This window comes from Leptodactylus fuscus, chromosome 3 (genome assembly GCF_031893055.1).
Source record: "Leptodactylus fuscus isolate aLepFus1 chromosome 3, aLepFus1.hap2, whole genome shotgun sequence".
Classification (NCBI taxonomy): domain Eukaryota; kingdom Metazoa; phylum Chordata; class Amphibia; order Anura; family Leptodactylidae; genus Leptodactylus; species Leptodactylus fuscus.
In genome coordinates, this window is record NC_134267.1 from 66,038,916 (window position 1) to 66,053,001 (window position 14,086).

The 14,086-nt window shown below is 40.9% G+C and overlaps 1 protein-coding gene across 1 annotated transcript; it reads right to left on the reverse strand.

Moving 5' to 3' along the window:
• Window positions 1-1,868: 1,868 nt before the first annotated feature.
• DPY30 (dpy-30 histone methyltransferase complex regulatory subunit) lies at window positions 1,869-13,447 on the reverse strand. Its single transcript, XM_075267731.1, has 5 exons — window positions 13,332-13,447; window positions 13,170-13,234; window positions 13,043-13,090; window positions 3,184-3,326; window positions 1,869-2,169 (listed from the first exon to the last, which is right to left on the reverse strand). The coding sequence occupies exons 2-5, from the start codon at window positions 13,206-13,208 to the stop codon at window positions 2,097-2,099; spliced, it is 303 nt and encodes a 100-aa protein (XP_075123832.1). The 5' UTR covers window positions 13,209-13,234; window positions 13,332-13,447; the 3' UTR covers window positions 1,869-2,096.
• Window positions 13,448-14,086: the final 639 nt, after the last annotated feature.

Here is a 14,086-nt window from a genome sequence, read left to right on the forward strand (position 1 = left end):
CATCCATCATGTTTGCTTACTTTTGTAACAGAAAAATAAAACATGAGTCACAAAAAAAAAATTTGAAAAAAATGTATTACTTTTTTCTGACAATAAATAGGTAAGCGTTTTTATTCATCTTTTTATTCTTCCTATGAGCATTTCACTGTAAAAATGTAATTTTTGCAGCATATGTTTAATTTTGTGTCTGGGCAAATTGTCAATGGCACGAATGCCACTAATTCCCAGTACTTCCGACTTAAAGGGATCTTATCATTCAATCACTTTTTTTTTCTCCCTAACACGTCGGAATAGCCTTAAGAAAAGCTATTTGTCTCCTACCTTTCGTTGTCTTCTCCACGCTGCCGTTCGCCTAAAATCCCGTTTTTTTCTCAGTATGTAAAGAGCCATCGGTAACGGCACTGATAGCTCTTCCCCTGAGGCACATAACGGGAAAGCAGACAGTGCGGCTTTTTAGAGGTATATAAAACCACATGTGCCTGATGATATGAAAGATTCTTCTAATTCTGCATTTTGTGCAGCGATGGGGTCTACTCTTGAAACACTGTAGTGTTAAGGTGGTGACTAGAGATGAGCGAACACTGTTCGGATCAGCCGTTCCAAACAGCACGCTCCCATAGAAATGAATGGAAGCACCTGGCACGGCGACCGGCCAACTGTACGTGCCAGGTGCTTCCATTCATTTCTATGGGAGCATGCTGTTCAGAACGGCTGATCCGAACAGTGTTCGCTCATCTCTAGTGGTGACACAAAAGGTACCTGATGCGTCTATAGCTGTATCCAGCGCACGGCCACTGATGTGCAAGTGAAAGCACAAACACCCAGGACTTGTATGCCGTTATAGCTGCATCAGATACCTGATGGGTCAAAACCCCTAAGAGCTAGTTCACACGGGGGCAAAGAGGCTGATTTTGACAGAGGATTTTGCTTCAAAATCCGCCCCTTTACAATAGTGGTCTATGTAGACTGCTAGCACTTTTTTTTTTTTCTGCTAGCAGAAAAAAAAGCAACATGACCTTTCTTCAGGCGTTTTCCGCCTGAAGAAAGCAATAGAAGTGAATGAAGGCGAAAAACGTGCGTTTTTCTGAGAGTTTTTTTTTTTTTTGCAAAAATAGCAACTTTTTTTGCAAAAAATGTGTGGGAAAAAAAAAGTGACGCATTTTTTTCGGCCCATTCACTTTATGGGAAGGGGAAAACAGCCTGGCGTTTTTTGAAGCGGGTTTTAAAAAAAAAAAAAAAAAAAAAAAAAACCACTACAAAAAGCACGGCAAGGTCCAAAAAAGCTTCCCAATTAGGAAGCTTTTTTTCCTGGTGCTAAAATAAGCTACACATAATTTACATGTGAACTAAGCCTAAGAAAGCTCCCCAACTCACAATATGTAGAAATTTCACATTTCCAGCAGCCTCCTGTAGTTATAAACGCTGACTTCTCCAACAATTAAGCAGGACACCAAGTTCCCCTCAAAAATGGGGTATCTTTTGTTGGAAAAGCAACTAATAACGGGTGTAAATTGAAACTACACAGTAAGAATAAAGTTTATTGAACAATATTTGATAATGATAAATCTAGTGCAGTAGTCTAAGAATACACTTTCTGAAGTTTTGAGGTTGAAAACACCCTTTATCATGTTAGAAAAACAAAAACAATTTTTTTTTTTTTTTTTTTAAACAATGAAACACGGACAAATGACGTCTGATACATCACACGTCATACATTAAATGTGGGATAAAAAAGAAGTTATTGCATTCTTAAGTAAGCCCTAATCATGTCCTATTTTTCTTGCACTGGTAATGCACTTCCATTTTAAACCACGAGCACAGGACTGATAGGTCCACAAATTCTAACATTCCATCAAATAATCGACATATTATATTTTAAAAGATTTTATTTCTCTAAGGTCACTTACATCAATTGGACCAGAAGTTTGCAAGAGACATACAATGTCAAAAGTTAAAGAAAATCAGTCCACTAAGATGGAAGTTGCACAAAGGTTAATTCTTGACTGAATGTCATCAACCTGAATGCATGAAGTTTTAACAGAAAACGTGGTGCCAATGTTCTTCTTATCTGTTCGGTTTTATCCCAGTATTGTCCATTAACTTCGCTCTTCAAACTGAGTCTTGTTTTTTAACAAGTAGGCTGCTAGGAATTCTATTGGATTCGGAGGCCTAGAGAAGGATATATACAAAGAAAAAATTAAAGTCTATAGCAAATGTTTATAGGGTCCTTTTGAGGATTTCACTTTGAAAGTCATAAATTAACGGGTGCTCGATTTCAGTGACCCCAACCTATCTAGAGCAGGTGAAACAAATTGTCACCATTTTTAAGTTAATATATTTCGAAAAGTGCTCTTGACATAAAATTCTCACCTGATATTGGTAACAATCTATCCAATCCACGCATGCAAAGAAGTCAAACCATAGATGTCCATAAATTAAGTTATGTGCAATAATGAAAAAATGACACAGGCAAAAAGTTTTGAACACATGAAGAAAGATGCAAAAAGCCATGGAAAGTCATGACACCAACTGAAATCTATCAGGAATTAGAAAGCAATCCCGACAGTGAAAGCTTTCAGCTGGTTAAACTAATGGCCTCTAAATAGGTGTCTCATTAATACGGTGCCACACAAGAAACTTCTCATGGTGGGTAAAGCCAGAACTGTCTCAAGATCTTTATAACCTTATTGTTGCAAAACATATTGATGGCATTGGTTACAGAAGAATTTCTAAACTACTGAAGGTTCCAGTAAGCACTGTTTCACCATAAAACAAACAGGTGCTCCCCACAACACCCCAGTAAGCACGCAACAGTATTTATCTATCCTACACAACCCTATTTAATAGTAATGTATACGTTTACTTATTAAAAATCCATGAAATTTATCTTTTTGTAATCTTTATTTTCTGATTGAAGGTTCACAGCCACCATCTTGCCTGAGCTTCTCTGCTGTAATTCTTATCACTAAATTCTAACAATTTCCCAGCCATAGGCACCAATATTGTGGGACTACCCCACTGAAGTCTAAGTGATACTGGTGCCCCACCTACACTAAACCAAACTCTCCTATGCTGCCTCAGTATCAGGGATCTGTGGGGGTATAGGTGTCTACAAATCGAATACTGATGACCTATAAGATCTTAAAATCCAGATACATTTTTGAAACCATTAAAAGTTATTACCTCTCCTTTGCCAGCACAGAAAGACCTTGTAGAAGTATTGGAACCACGGTCTGATCAAGATATGCACGTGTAGGCAGGGCCTGTAAATCCACTTTCTGCTTTGATACTTTTTCTGTGTTTGCCTTCTCATTTTCGACTATTCTCTACAATAAAACACAATTCAAGCATCACATATTGTTTACTTTGCATTAACAGAATACTTTGTTCGCTTGGGTATACAGGGCCTCAGACTAGCTCCATTAAGCAGAATATATAAACATATACATTACTCACCAGTAAACAATGCAGAAAACAGAGCTGTGTCTCAGTACAGCTGATCTGCAGGGATCCTGGGTGACCCCACAGATCTAATATTGATGGCCTATACTAAGGCCTGGATATCCCCTTTAAAAACACTGGTGAATTACAGACCTCATTATTGGCCAAATGGTAACTGCAAAATGAGGATGGAAATATATATATATATATATATATATATATATATGTGGCTACCGAGAGGCAGCACGCTAATGGCGTGTTATTTTAACCCCTAATGATGCAGGGTACTGCATCAATACTGCTCGGCGACTTTTTTCATATTTTCCCTCCCCGATTTCCAAAACTCGTAACTTTTTAAAATTTTCTGTCAAAACTATGTGAGGATTTATTCTTTGTGTGTAGTTGTATTTTTATTTGCCACTTTGAGGTACATATGTTTTGATCAGCATTTATTTACGTTTTTCAGGGGGTACATGTGAAATAACTCACAATTCTGCTTTTGCATTTTCTCTTTTTACAGCATTCATTCTGCATTAAAAATGACTTTGTAGCTTTGTCCGGAGTCACTGTATTCTAACGCCTATAAACTTTTTTCTACTGCACTGTTATTGGAGATATGTGAGGGATCTTTATTTGTGAGGCAAGTTGTACTTTTTAACTGCCAATCTTGTCCCCGAACCCCCAGCGTGCAGTGATATTTACTGATCACAGCATCTGGTGGTATTCCAACTCTGGTGGATGATCCTGCCCTAGGCTGCGTAAACATAGCCGAAAGCCAGAAGTAATGTCGCCAGCACAGCTCCTGTGCCTGAGGCATTACTACACTGTACTATTATGCTGCTGGGCGTTAAAAATACATTTAGTGCAACGCAATATTAAAACGCAGGAAAATAAAAAGGATGAAAAAAAAAAAAAAACACGCATCCTCCCCTCCATGTTTTTTTCGCTATGTTTTTTTTCCCTCTGTGGTTTTACTTTTCTTATTAAATCTATAAGGTAAACTCATGTTCTGACATGTTTTGTTTTTCTAAAACATGCGTTTTTGAAAAATCAGATTCTCTTTTCCCTGCAATGTATGGATGGGATTAACCAGAATCTCACTCAATTTGCTGGCACTGTAAAACAGTTTCTTTTTTTGCTGCATTTCTGCAATTTGGGGCCTTAAACCTTATGCAGTTTTCACACAGTGTATATTAGATTTAACAAAACAAAAGACTGCATCCAGGAGGTTACTTAAGGGAGCCTACCACCTCCCTAACAGCATATAAATTAAAAAGTCTTGTAGAGCTCTATGACTGCTTTCATGAAATTTGCAAAATGAAGAACAGAACTGTGCATGTACCTCACTATTCAGGTTAGGCACCCACACATTGTTGGTGCTGAGCAGCAAGGATGGCTCTGAGCAGGGAAAGGGATTACTGGAATAAGGGATAAGGTTTGAGGTCTATGGTTAGTGTTGGTGAAGAAAAGAATAGTGTATCAGGCACCAAAGAATGTCGCATAACCCCCCCCCCCCAAAAAAAAAAAAAAAAAAAAAAAAGTCTTATATTCGGGTCGGCTTATAGTCAAGTATACACGGTATGTATTAATTATATAAAGATTGCAAGTAGCAAGGTATGGCTTTAAAGCTGTCAGCATGCCCCAAAAGACAGAGGGAAATTTACTAAAGCGACAGCATCTGAATTCTGTCTTAAAAAACGGTACATCAGTTCTAGACTGTTTTTCCAGACTAGTAAGCCAAGATGGCGAGGCTTAGGATAAGAGTGTGTGCGTCAACAATGCCAAAATTCTGTATCAAAGCAACTCAACTAATAAATGGTATAGACAGTCTAAAAGGTCCACCAGATTTATCACCTAGAATTAGCCAATGTGATAAGTCTGGAACAGTTTAACTTAGTTTGCACTGCTAGTTTTCTGTAGACATGGGTCACTACTTTTCATTTAATATATGTATTAATGAGGTGGTAAAGTCCCTTTTTGTCCAAATTTGTCATGTGAAGAGGGTTTTGTTGGGAGGGTAATAAAATAATTATTTATGCTGGCATAGCCATAATACGCGAATGTGTACTAGTCCTACATGCAAGACACTGCTAGACTGAGGCTGCATATTGTAGAAAAGCTGTTTTTTTTTGTTGCAGATTTTGCTGAAGCGGATTTAGTACAAGGAGAAATACAAGAGTTTCCTTTATTTTTTCCCCATTCCCTTTTAAGCCACTCTTGGCTTACACACATCAAAATCACATTCAGTGCCAAGACAGCTGATGCTTTCACATACAAGTATAATTATAGGCCACTTCTCATTTCAGCAAAACTGCATAGCCAGTAATGGGAAATAGCCCGTACATAAAGGGGTTTGCCACTTTATATACGGACCACTATATAAAATTCTTCTCTGATGAATCTGTAAATAATGTACATGAATACAGAGTGTATGTAATATTAGCAATGCTCTTCCTCTTTGTGCCTTTTCCTTACCTTTGATGATGACACGCCACCATTCTGCCAGCTACATTTCTTTGGATGGCGCTCTCATCCACAACATGGCAGCAGTTGGAGGACCATATGACTATTATGTCACTCAGCACTCCAGAAAAGGGAGCAGGTTCAGTAGAGGAGGTTTAGTGACCTCGGCAATCAGATGGTCATCCATCAAATGATATGGATAGGAGCACTGTCCACAGAAGCCAGGGAGCTGGCAGAACAGGAATGGGGCGATCAACTATAATGAAAAGGAACAGAAGGAGAAGTACGTACTAAATAGCCTTACATGTACATAATCAACGAATTTTATATGAAGTGGCCAACCCCATTAATTAGTGTTTCACTTTACAAAAGTGAAAACACAGATGGCCCCAGCATAGACTGTGTAAAAGTAATAGGCTATAAGTCATCAGTCTAGAAGTATTCCAGTATTACCCAGTCAGAGCAAACAAACATAATTCGGCACCTAATCGTTACAATGATTTACATTAAGCTTTACTTCCACTACACAGGTACCGACCCAAAACACCATCAGCCAACATCATCAAATCAAAAACTTATTACTCATAGCAACGACCGCAGTGCATCTTTACTTTCTTGATGTCAGAATATATGATTTGTTGCCATGTGCAACAAAGTTTTCTGTCATTTTAATAACCTTCTTTAAAGAAGCCAATATGTTTCAGAATACACAAAACAAAAATAAGGTCAGAACTTGTGAAACTTGGTCCAATGTGTTGTAGTTACAAATATCATGAACATGGCAAGAAAAACAAAAAAACTATAAAAAAAAACAAAAAAACTGTTGTGCTGCAGGGTGCCTTATACCATTAGTCAACTATATGGTAATGCAATGTCGCATCAATTAGTGATCAGAGAACATTTTAGAAGACGGCAGACGCTGAACGCAAGTCAAGAGGTCTCCACATAAGCACGTTAAAGACTGTGGCCCAGATTTACTAATAGCCAATGTAAACTTAAACTACACTATCTAAAAGATATACTAGATTGATCATTATCACCCAGCATCAGTCATAGTGATAAACATGGCACATTTTCTGTGTACGAGGTTGTGAGTAATGGAGAAAAGAAGGGGGTAGAAGGGTCATTCAAAAGTTAGGGACCGATCACACAGGCACAGAGGTGGAGGATTATGACGCATAATACATGTCATAATCCACCCCCTCACAATGGTGGTGTATGGAGACCGCTAGCGGCATGTTGCTGCTAGCGAAAAAGAGAAGCGAGCTGCCCTTTCTTCAGGCGGAGTCCGCGGCTCAGTGTCTGCCTGGCGGCAGCAACCTTTGGAGTCGGCCCATTCATTTGAGCCGAGTCCGGAAGGGGAACTAGTGACTGCGACAGTCGTGGCAGGCGGATTTTGACCCGAAAGTGACGCGGCTCCCCGCGTCACTCTCTGTGCCAAAATCCGCCCCACGTGTGAACTAACCGTTATATCTCAGTAAGAGATATCACTGGTTGTAAACACAGTCAGGATGACAGATATTTATATTGAGCTGTTACAGAGAGAAGCAGGGTACAGGTTTTCAATAAAGAAAGAAAAAAAAAAAACCCAAAGATTGTTAAGTACGCTACTAAATTTATCAGTGTCACAAAAGCTGCTGAAAAATCAAAAGTTGATTAAAAGTTTTGCGACACTTTAATCCACTCCCATGTGTAAAGCCATTTACAAACTTTTTGGCTCAAAGTAGATCTGTCATGTTTACACAAGCCTACAAGCAACAGTAGTAAATCTGGCCCTGTGTAGTTAAAAGTTAAATGAACCTTACAAAGACTTACCTGCAAAAAACAAACATGGCAGCATAATACAATTTAGAAAAAAGAAAAAAAGTTTACTTAAATGCAGTTTCATTAATACACAAAATGTAGTGCACTTGCTTAAATAGATCAGTCTCTCAAAGTGGGTTGTCCAAATATTACATGTATATGCAAAGAGGTGATAAAAAAAAACAAAAAACAACAAGAACACCCCACACAAAATATAACCATACCTGCTTGTCCTTCATCACAGTGGTATGCTGCACTGTGGTCAAGTCCAGCAGCGCCCCGGGGCTTGTTTCGGCGGAAGTCCACATCGCACGTGATCGCTGGGGCCAGTCAGTGGCCCTAGTGGTGACGTTGGTGAGGACTTCACTGGAACAAGCCCTGGGTGTTGCTGGACCAGACTGCAGTGGGGCAGACTGAAGCCCTGGGTGACAGGAGTGTAATTTTATTTTCACCTTCCCCAGCCTCCTTGCAGAAACTTGTAATTCCTACACAACCCCTTTAAAGAGGACCTTTCATCTCCTGGGGCACATGCGGTGTAATACACTGCTAGAAAGCTGACAATGCGCTGAATTCAGCACACTGAGGCTGTGAGGAAGCTTTCTAGCGGTGTATTACACTGCATGTGCCCCAGGAAGTGAAAGGTCCTCTTTAAAGGGATTCTACCATTAAAAATCTTTTTTCTGTGGCTAACATGTCGGAATAGCCTTTAGAAAGGCTATTCGTCTCTTACCTTTAGATGGGATCTCCGCCGCGCCGTTCCTAAGTAATACCGGTTTTTACCGGTATGTGAATTAGTTCTCTGGCAGCGATGGGGGTGGGCCCCAGCACTTAAAATGCGATGAGGGCGTCCCCACCGCTGCCCAAGAACAGGATCCTGCGCCGCCTCTATCTTCTGCTGGATCCTCCCCTTCTTTCTTCTGACGCCTGCGCAGTTGGCTTTGCCACTGAGACACTAGTAGAGCCGACTGCACATGTGCGCACTTCCGGCTTCGGAACTATGGCCGCGCATGCGCAGTCGGCTCTACTAGTGTCAGAGCCGACAGAGGTGAAGCCGCCGAAGACGAAGGGGAGGATCCAGCAGAAGATAGAGGTGGCGCAGGATCCTGTTCTCGAGCAGCGGTGGGGACGCCCTCATCGCATTTTCAGCACTGGGGCCTGCCCCCATCGCTGCCAAAGAACTAATTTACATACCGTTAAAAACCGGTATTACTAAGGAATGGCACGGCGGAGATCCCTTTAAAGGTAAGAGACGAATAGCCTTTCTAAAGGCTATTCTGACGTGTTAGCCACAGAAAAAAAGATTTTTAATGGTAGAATCCCTTTAAGGGTATATTCACATGTGTGGAATTAGATTTTCACTAAACTGTATCAGGAAACAATGCATGCAGTTTTATCACAGTTGTAGCTTTTATAGGTAAAACAATTTTAAGCGTCAACTATAAAACCTGTAGCCCCATACATCTAACTAATGTGGTTTTAACTACAATATCTTAAAGACACCCTAAAAATAAAGTAAGCAGGTTGTCACTCACACCAGAAATTTAAAGGTAGGGGACGAATAGCCCTTCTTAAGGCAATTCCAATGTGGTATGACTGAAAAATTGATTCTAATGATAGAATCCCTTTAAAGTTAATAAGATCCTGGGTGGCACTAGGCAAGACAAAGTGGTTGCCCAGTTCCTATCTTTATTTGTTAATACTGCTGCTACAGGAGATATAAACATATTTTCCACCACCAGCAGTTGTGTTCATTGTCTAGAATCTAGATATCCATTGCAGTTTCTATGAGAGGACCGTTTGCAGCCAGGTCACGTTTTCACAAACTGTACATAACTGCTTAGGCATATTTGTCAAGAGATCACCATTGAGGGTTGTACTGGCCATGTGAAGAGTGCTCATTTTTTTTCTAAAACAGCCATAGTATGACAGCATTAATTTCATTGTATGTGAATGAAAGCTATTTACATGAACAATATTTTGAAAGCCCATTGTCAAAATATAGGTTATGCTCTATTTTTACCCATTTTCACTAGCGTATGCGTGAAAACAGGCACCCCTCAGATACAAAATGGCTATGAATAAAATGACAATTTTTCATGGCCACTTTGCACCTCAGTGCCCAAGTTCAGCAGTGACCTACAGTTAGGAAACAGGTCACATGGAGCAGCGAGTGTCACTATATGGAATTACAAACTAGTAAGTGCTTAGTTCACACGTGAAAAAAGCCTAGCTGATTTTGTCACTGATTTTTCAGCGTCGCTTTTTTTGGACACTGTTTTTTGCATTGGACGCTGTTTTTGACGCTTTTTCAGTCACTGTTTTTTTGAAGCTTTTTTTTTTTTGCATTACAAAAAAGTACATGATAAAAAAACCGCTAGCGGTTTCAGTTGCTGTTTTTGCCAAAAGAGCTGCAAAAATAAGTGACCAAAAACCGCTAGCGGTTTTTTCAGTGCCCCATAGACTCCTATTCATTTTTTCAGGCGTTAAACGCCTGAAGAAAGGTCATGTCGCTTCTTTTTCTGCTAGCAAAAAAAGCTAGCAATAAAAAAAGCTAGCAGAAAAAAAAAAAGCTAGCAATTCACATAGGGCTACATTTTATGGAGGCTGATTTGGCCGCAAAATCAGCTGTCAAAATCAGCGTCCATGTCCCCGTGTGAACTAGCCCGCTAGTTCACACGGGGACATGGACGCTGATTTTGACAGCAGATTTTGCGGCCAAATCAGCGTCCATACAATGTCCACACTATGTGAACTGCTCCCGCCGCGACCATCGCGGTCGCGGCTTTCACCTCCGCTGTCGGCTCAAATGAATGAGCCGACATGGAGGGCGCTGCGGCTGGGCGGAAGCCGCGGCTCATCGCGAGCGGCTTCCGCCCGAAAGATAGGTCATGTCGCTTCTTTTTCTGCTAGCGAGCTAGCAGAAAAAAAAAAGCGAGCAGTTCACATAGGGATACATTGTATGAACGCTGATTTGGCCGCAAGATCCGCTGTCAAAATCAGCGTCCATGTCCCCGTGTGAACTAGCCCTTACACCACAACACTAAACAACCAATGTAAAAAAAGATAATGTAATTAATCTTTAAACACCAGGCATAGCCTGGTGCAGAGTCAGATATTCTATATTGGGCTGTCTGTGCCACGCTCTAATATACTGTATCTGGCTCTGTACTGTGTCACTTGACTAGGCTTGGATGCTTTGCCTTCACCCAGCCATATACACCTAAGGACTTATTAACTTTTTACTGAAGCCAGCTTGAGTAAGTTGACGCTTTCAGTTTAGAAGATTGTGAGGAGTTTTCAGCCACAAAATCTGCTCCAAAAGGCATCTAGTCTGCTTCCCATAGTTTTATAAGGGAGGAAGTGACCATCACTATTTTTTTCTATGCTGAAAATAGAATAGTCCTTTTGACGGATTAAGCTCCATTGAATTTGACTAATCAGAAAAAAATTCCACAGGCAAAATACTTTGACAGATTTTTTTGATTAGTATTTTAATGAAAAAATTAGTTTATCCAAGATAGCCAGATACTTAAAAAAAAAAAAAAAAAAAAAACATAAAACACAAAAAAACCTTATGCAAGGTTCACACTAGAGCCCGGAGTACATTCTGAGGCTTCAGTTTTCTGCATGCAGAAGACGGAAAGCTGAGGGGGCCACACGGTGGCTCAGTGGTTAGCACTGCAGCCTTGCAGCACTGGAGCCCTGGTGTTCAAATCCCACCAAGGGCAAAAGACCATCTGCAAGGAGTTTGTATGTTCTCCCCGTGTTTGCATGGATTTCCATCCCATATTCCAAAGACATACTGATAGGGAAAAATGTACATTGTGAGCTCTATGTGGGGCTCACAATCTACATTTAAAAAAAAAAAAAGAAGACGGAAAGCTGTCAGACCAGGTCTGGCTGTGTGTGCCGATGAGCGTTTTATGCTCTTTGCTGTGAAACCGATATTTTAAACCGGACACAGAGTACTGCATGTCCAACTGTGTCTGATTTAAAAAAAAAAAAAAAATATATGGTTTCGCGGTGGAGAACATAAAACGCTCACGGCCGGACAGCTTTCAAACCAATTCAAATGAATGGGTTTGAAAGAGTCCTGCAGATTTCTGTCTCCTGCCCAGTTTTTTGCAGGAAACGGAAACCTGTATGAACAGAGACCGGGCGCAGATGTGAATGAGCCCTTAGAGGGATTCTACCAAACTGTTATTAAAACAAGTCATATTACCACAATAGCTAATTAAACACAAGCGCAATGAATCCTGTGCTTTGTAATTTCAACCACATGGTGCCAAAAATCTTTTCTTTACTATAGCGAGTCAAGCAGGGTCACTGCAGCCCATGCAAGTTATACCAGAAATCTGTAAGTTTATGACTGGCACAGGTTTCATTTCTGGAACACAAGTAGCTCCACATTCAACAGAATTATTAATAGGGCAGAGTATCACTATAATGGTACCTATTTTTTTTGCAGCACACACAAAAATTAAGATTAGCCTACAATGCGTTGATCTTAAATGGGGTTATGTGGGAAAGTTAAAGTGTCCACAGTGCATTCACTGGATAAACATCTTGTGTTTCTGCCAGCCCTCCAACTCTGCTCTACTTCAGCTTGCTTTGATATAGAGTAATGTGGAGTCTGTCATGTGACCAAAAGTAAGAGCAACAGAAGAGTAAGCAAAGGGATGATACTTCCAGCCCTGTAAATATAGTAATAAGGACAGCGGAATACAGTGCAGTGAATGCAGTGTGAATACATTACTCCCACCAAGTGAGTGTCATGACTATACAAAACCATAGGCCAGGGTGGTAAAACAGGCATATTTATACGCAGGTCTAGCACACACGGACCCAATTGTGTTCACACTGTATCCATTAGGACTCTCAGTCAAAAAGTCTATAACAGATACCAGACAGCTGCGACATTTCATCTGGTGACGCTATAACAGAAACCATTATAGTAAGTGGAATCTATTGGGCACCGCCATCATTTTCATTGATCTGCTCCCATGATGGAAATGACCACAACAATTGTGACCCATAGGCAGCCACTTCACCAGCCTGAACCAAAAGATGACGCTACTATCCAGGATAGATATTACTAGACACAGGGCTAGATCTAGAGGACGATTCTTCCTCACCCCCTATTTCTCAGATTAGGCATTCTACTATACACAGGTCTAGGAAAAGCTAACTACAAGCCATTGTCAGGTGATAGTATACACAGGTCTAGACATACTACTCCCCATGTTAGTCTACCACACACACAACAAAGCAAAGGGAAGAGCAGACGACAACCAGGACAGTACTCAGCGCCTCACAGCAGCGACTGGTCTGGTACCTCAACATTCTCTGTGAGACCAAATTCAGAATGGGGATTTTCCGCAACCTGTAAAATAAAACACTAGTCAGGACAGGTGAGGAGACACACACGACAGATCAGCAGCGACACTAGCACGTCACAGTACCTGGCTCTGTCCGCCTTCCATGCTCTGGTCAGCGTCCATTTTCCGGCACGTCAGTATACGAGCACCTGCGCGATAAAGCAAGGCCACACAAGATAAGATAGCACATGGACGCCTATATCATACAAACTGCATCGCTACATATATACATACATGTGTATCTACCTGGTAACTATGACTGTAGGGAGGGAAGAGCGTGCACCGGAAGCTGAGCACTGTATAGCAACCCCGCTAAACACTTCCTCGCTCCCGCCCTCTGCTTACTGCTCCCTTCTTTACAAGCAACTACATTCAGCCCATAGCGGTGGACGTCTCAGCTGTGGGAATAACAAGCGCTGTGATAGGCCGGCAGCGTGTGACGTCAGGTTGTAGTCGGAACACCGTTGTGGACTGTTTTGTATTGTCTTGCTATCGCTGTCTCAGTGGGAGGAACCTGCATAACCATAACTGATAAAAAAAAAATCTGAAAAACAAGTTTTCTATCTGTGACATTAGGGTTACCTTACCACCGTAACCTTAGCATACATTTAGACGATTGCTGTGAAAAAATGTTAACCGTGCTATTTCTCAACCCTGGGGCAGCAGTTTCCACGAATCCTTGGGGCTAGTTCACACCACCTGGAGATTCCGTTCCATTCCAGTTTAAAAATGTAGAGAGAAAAGCCCTACAAGCATTGCCTGTCTCCCTGCATTATCTACCCTTCTAGGGCAGAAACTTGGTAGACCCCATTATAGTCTATGGGGTCAGCTGTTTTTTTTTTGTTTTTTTTTTGTTTAACCACTTCAGTACCGGGCCAATTTGTGGTCCAGGATCAGACACATTTTAGGTTTATTTTGTATGTGCGGTTTTGAGGGCTGTATCATTTTTCCCGTAAGTCAACTAATTTTTGCATCTTTTTTCGGGGACACATAGGGCTTTA

Coding starts and splice junctions, on each gene's coding strand:
- DPY30 (XM_075267731.1), bottom strand. CDS start 13,208: ATGGACGCTGACCAGAGCATGGAAGGCGGACAGAGCCAG. Junction 3,327..13,042: donor GTCTCACAGAGAATGTTGAG/GTACCAGACCAG, acceptor GTTTTATTGTAG/AGAATAGTCGAAAATGAGAA. Junction 2,170..3,183: donor TCTGTGCTGGCAAAGGAGAG/GTAATAACTTTT, acceptor ATCCTTCTCTAG/GCCTCCGAATCCAATAGAAT.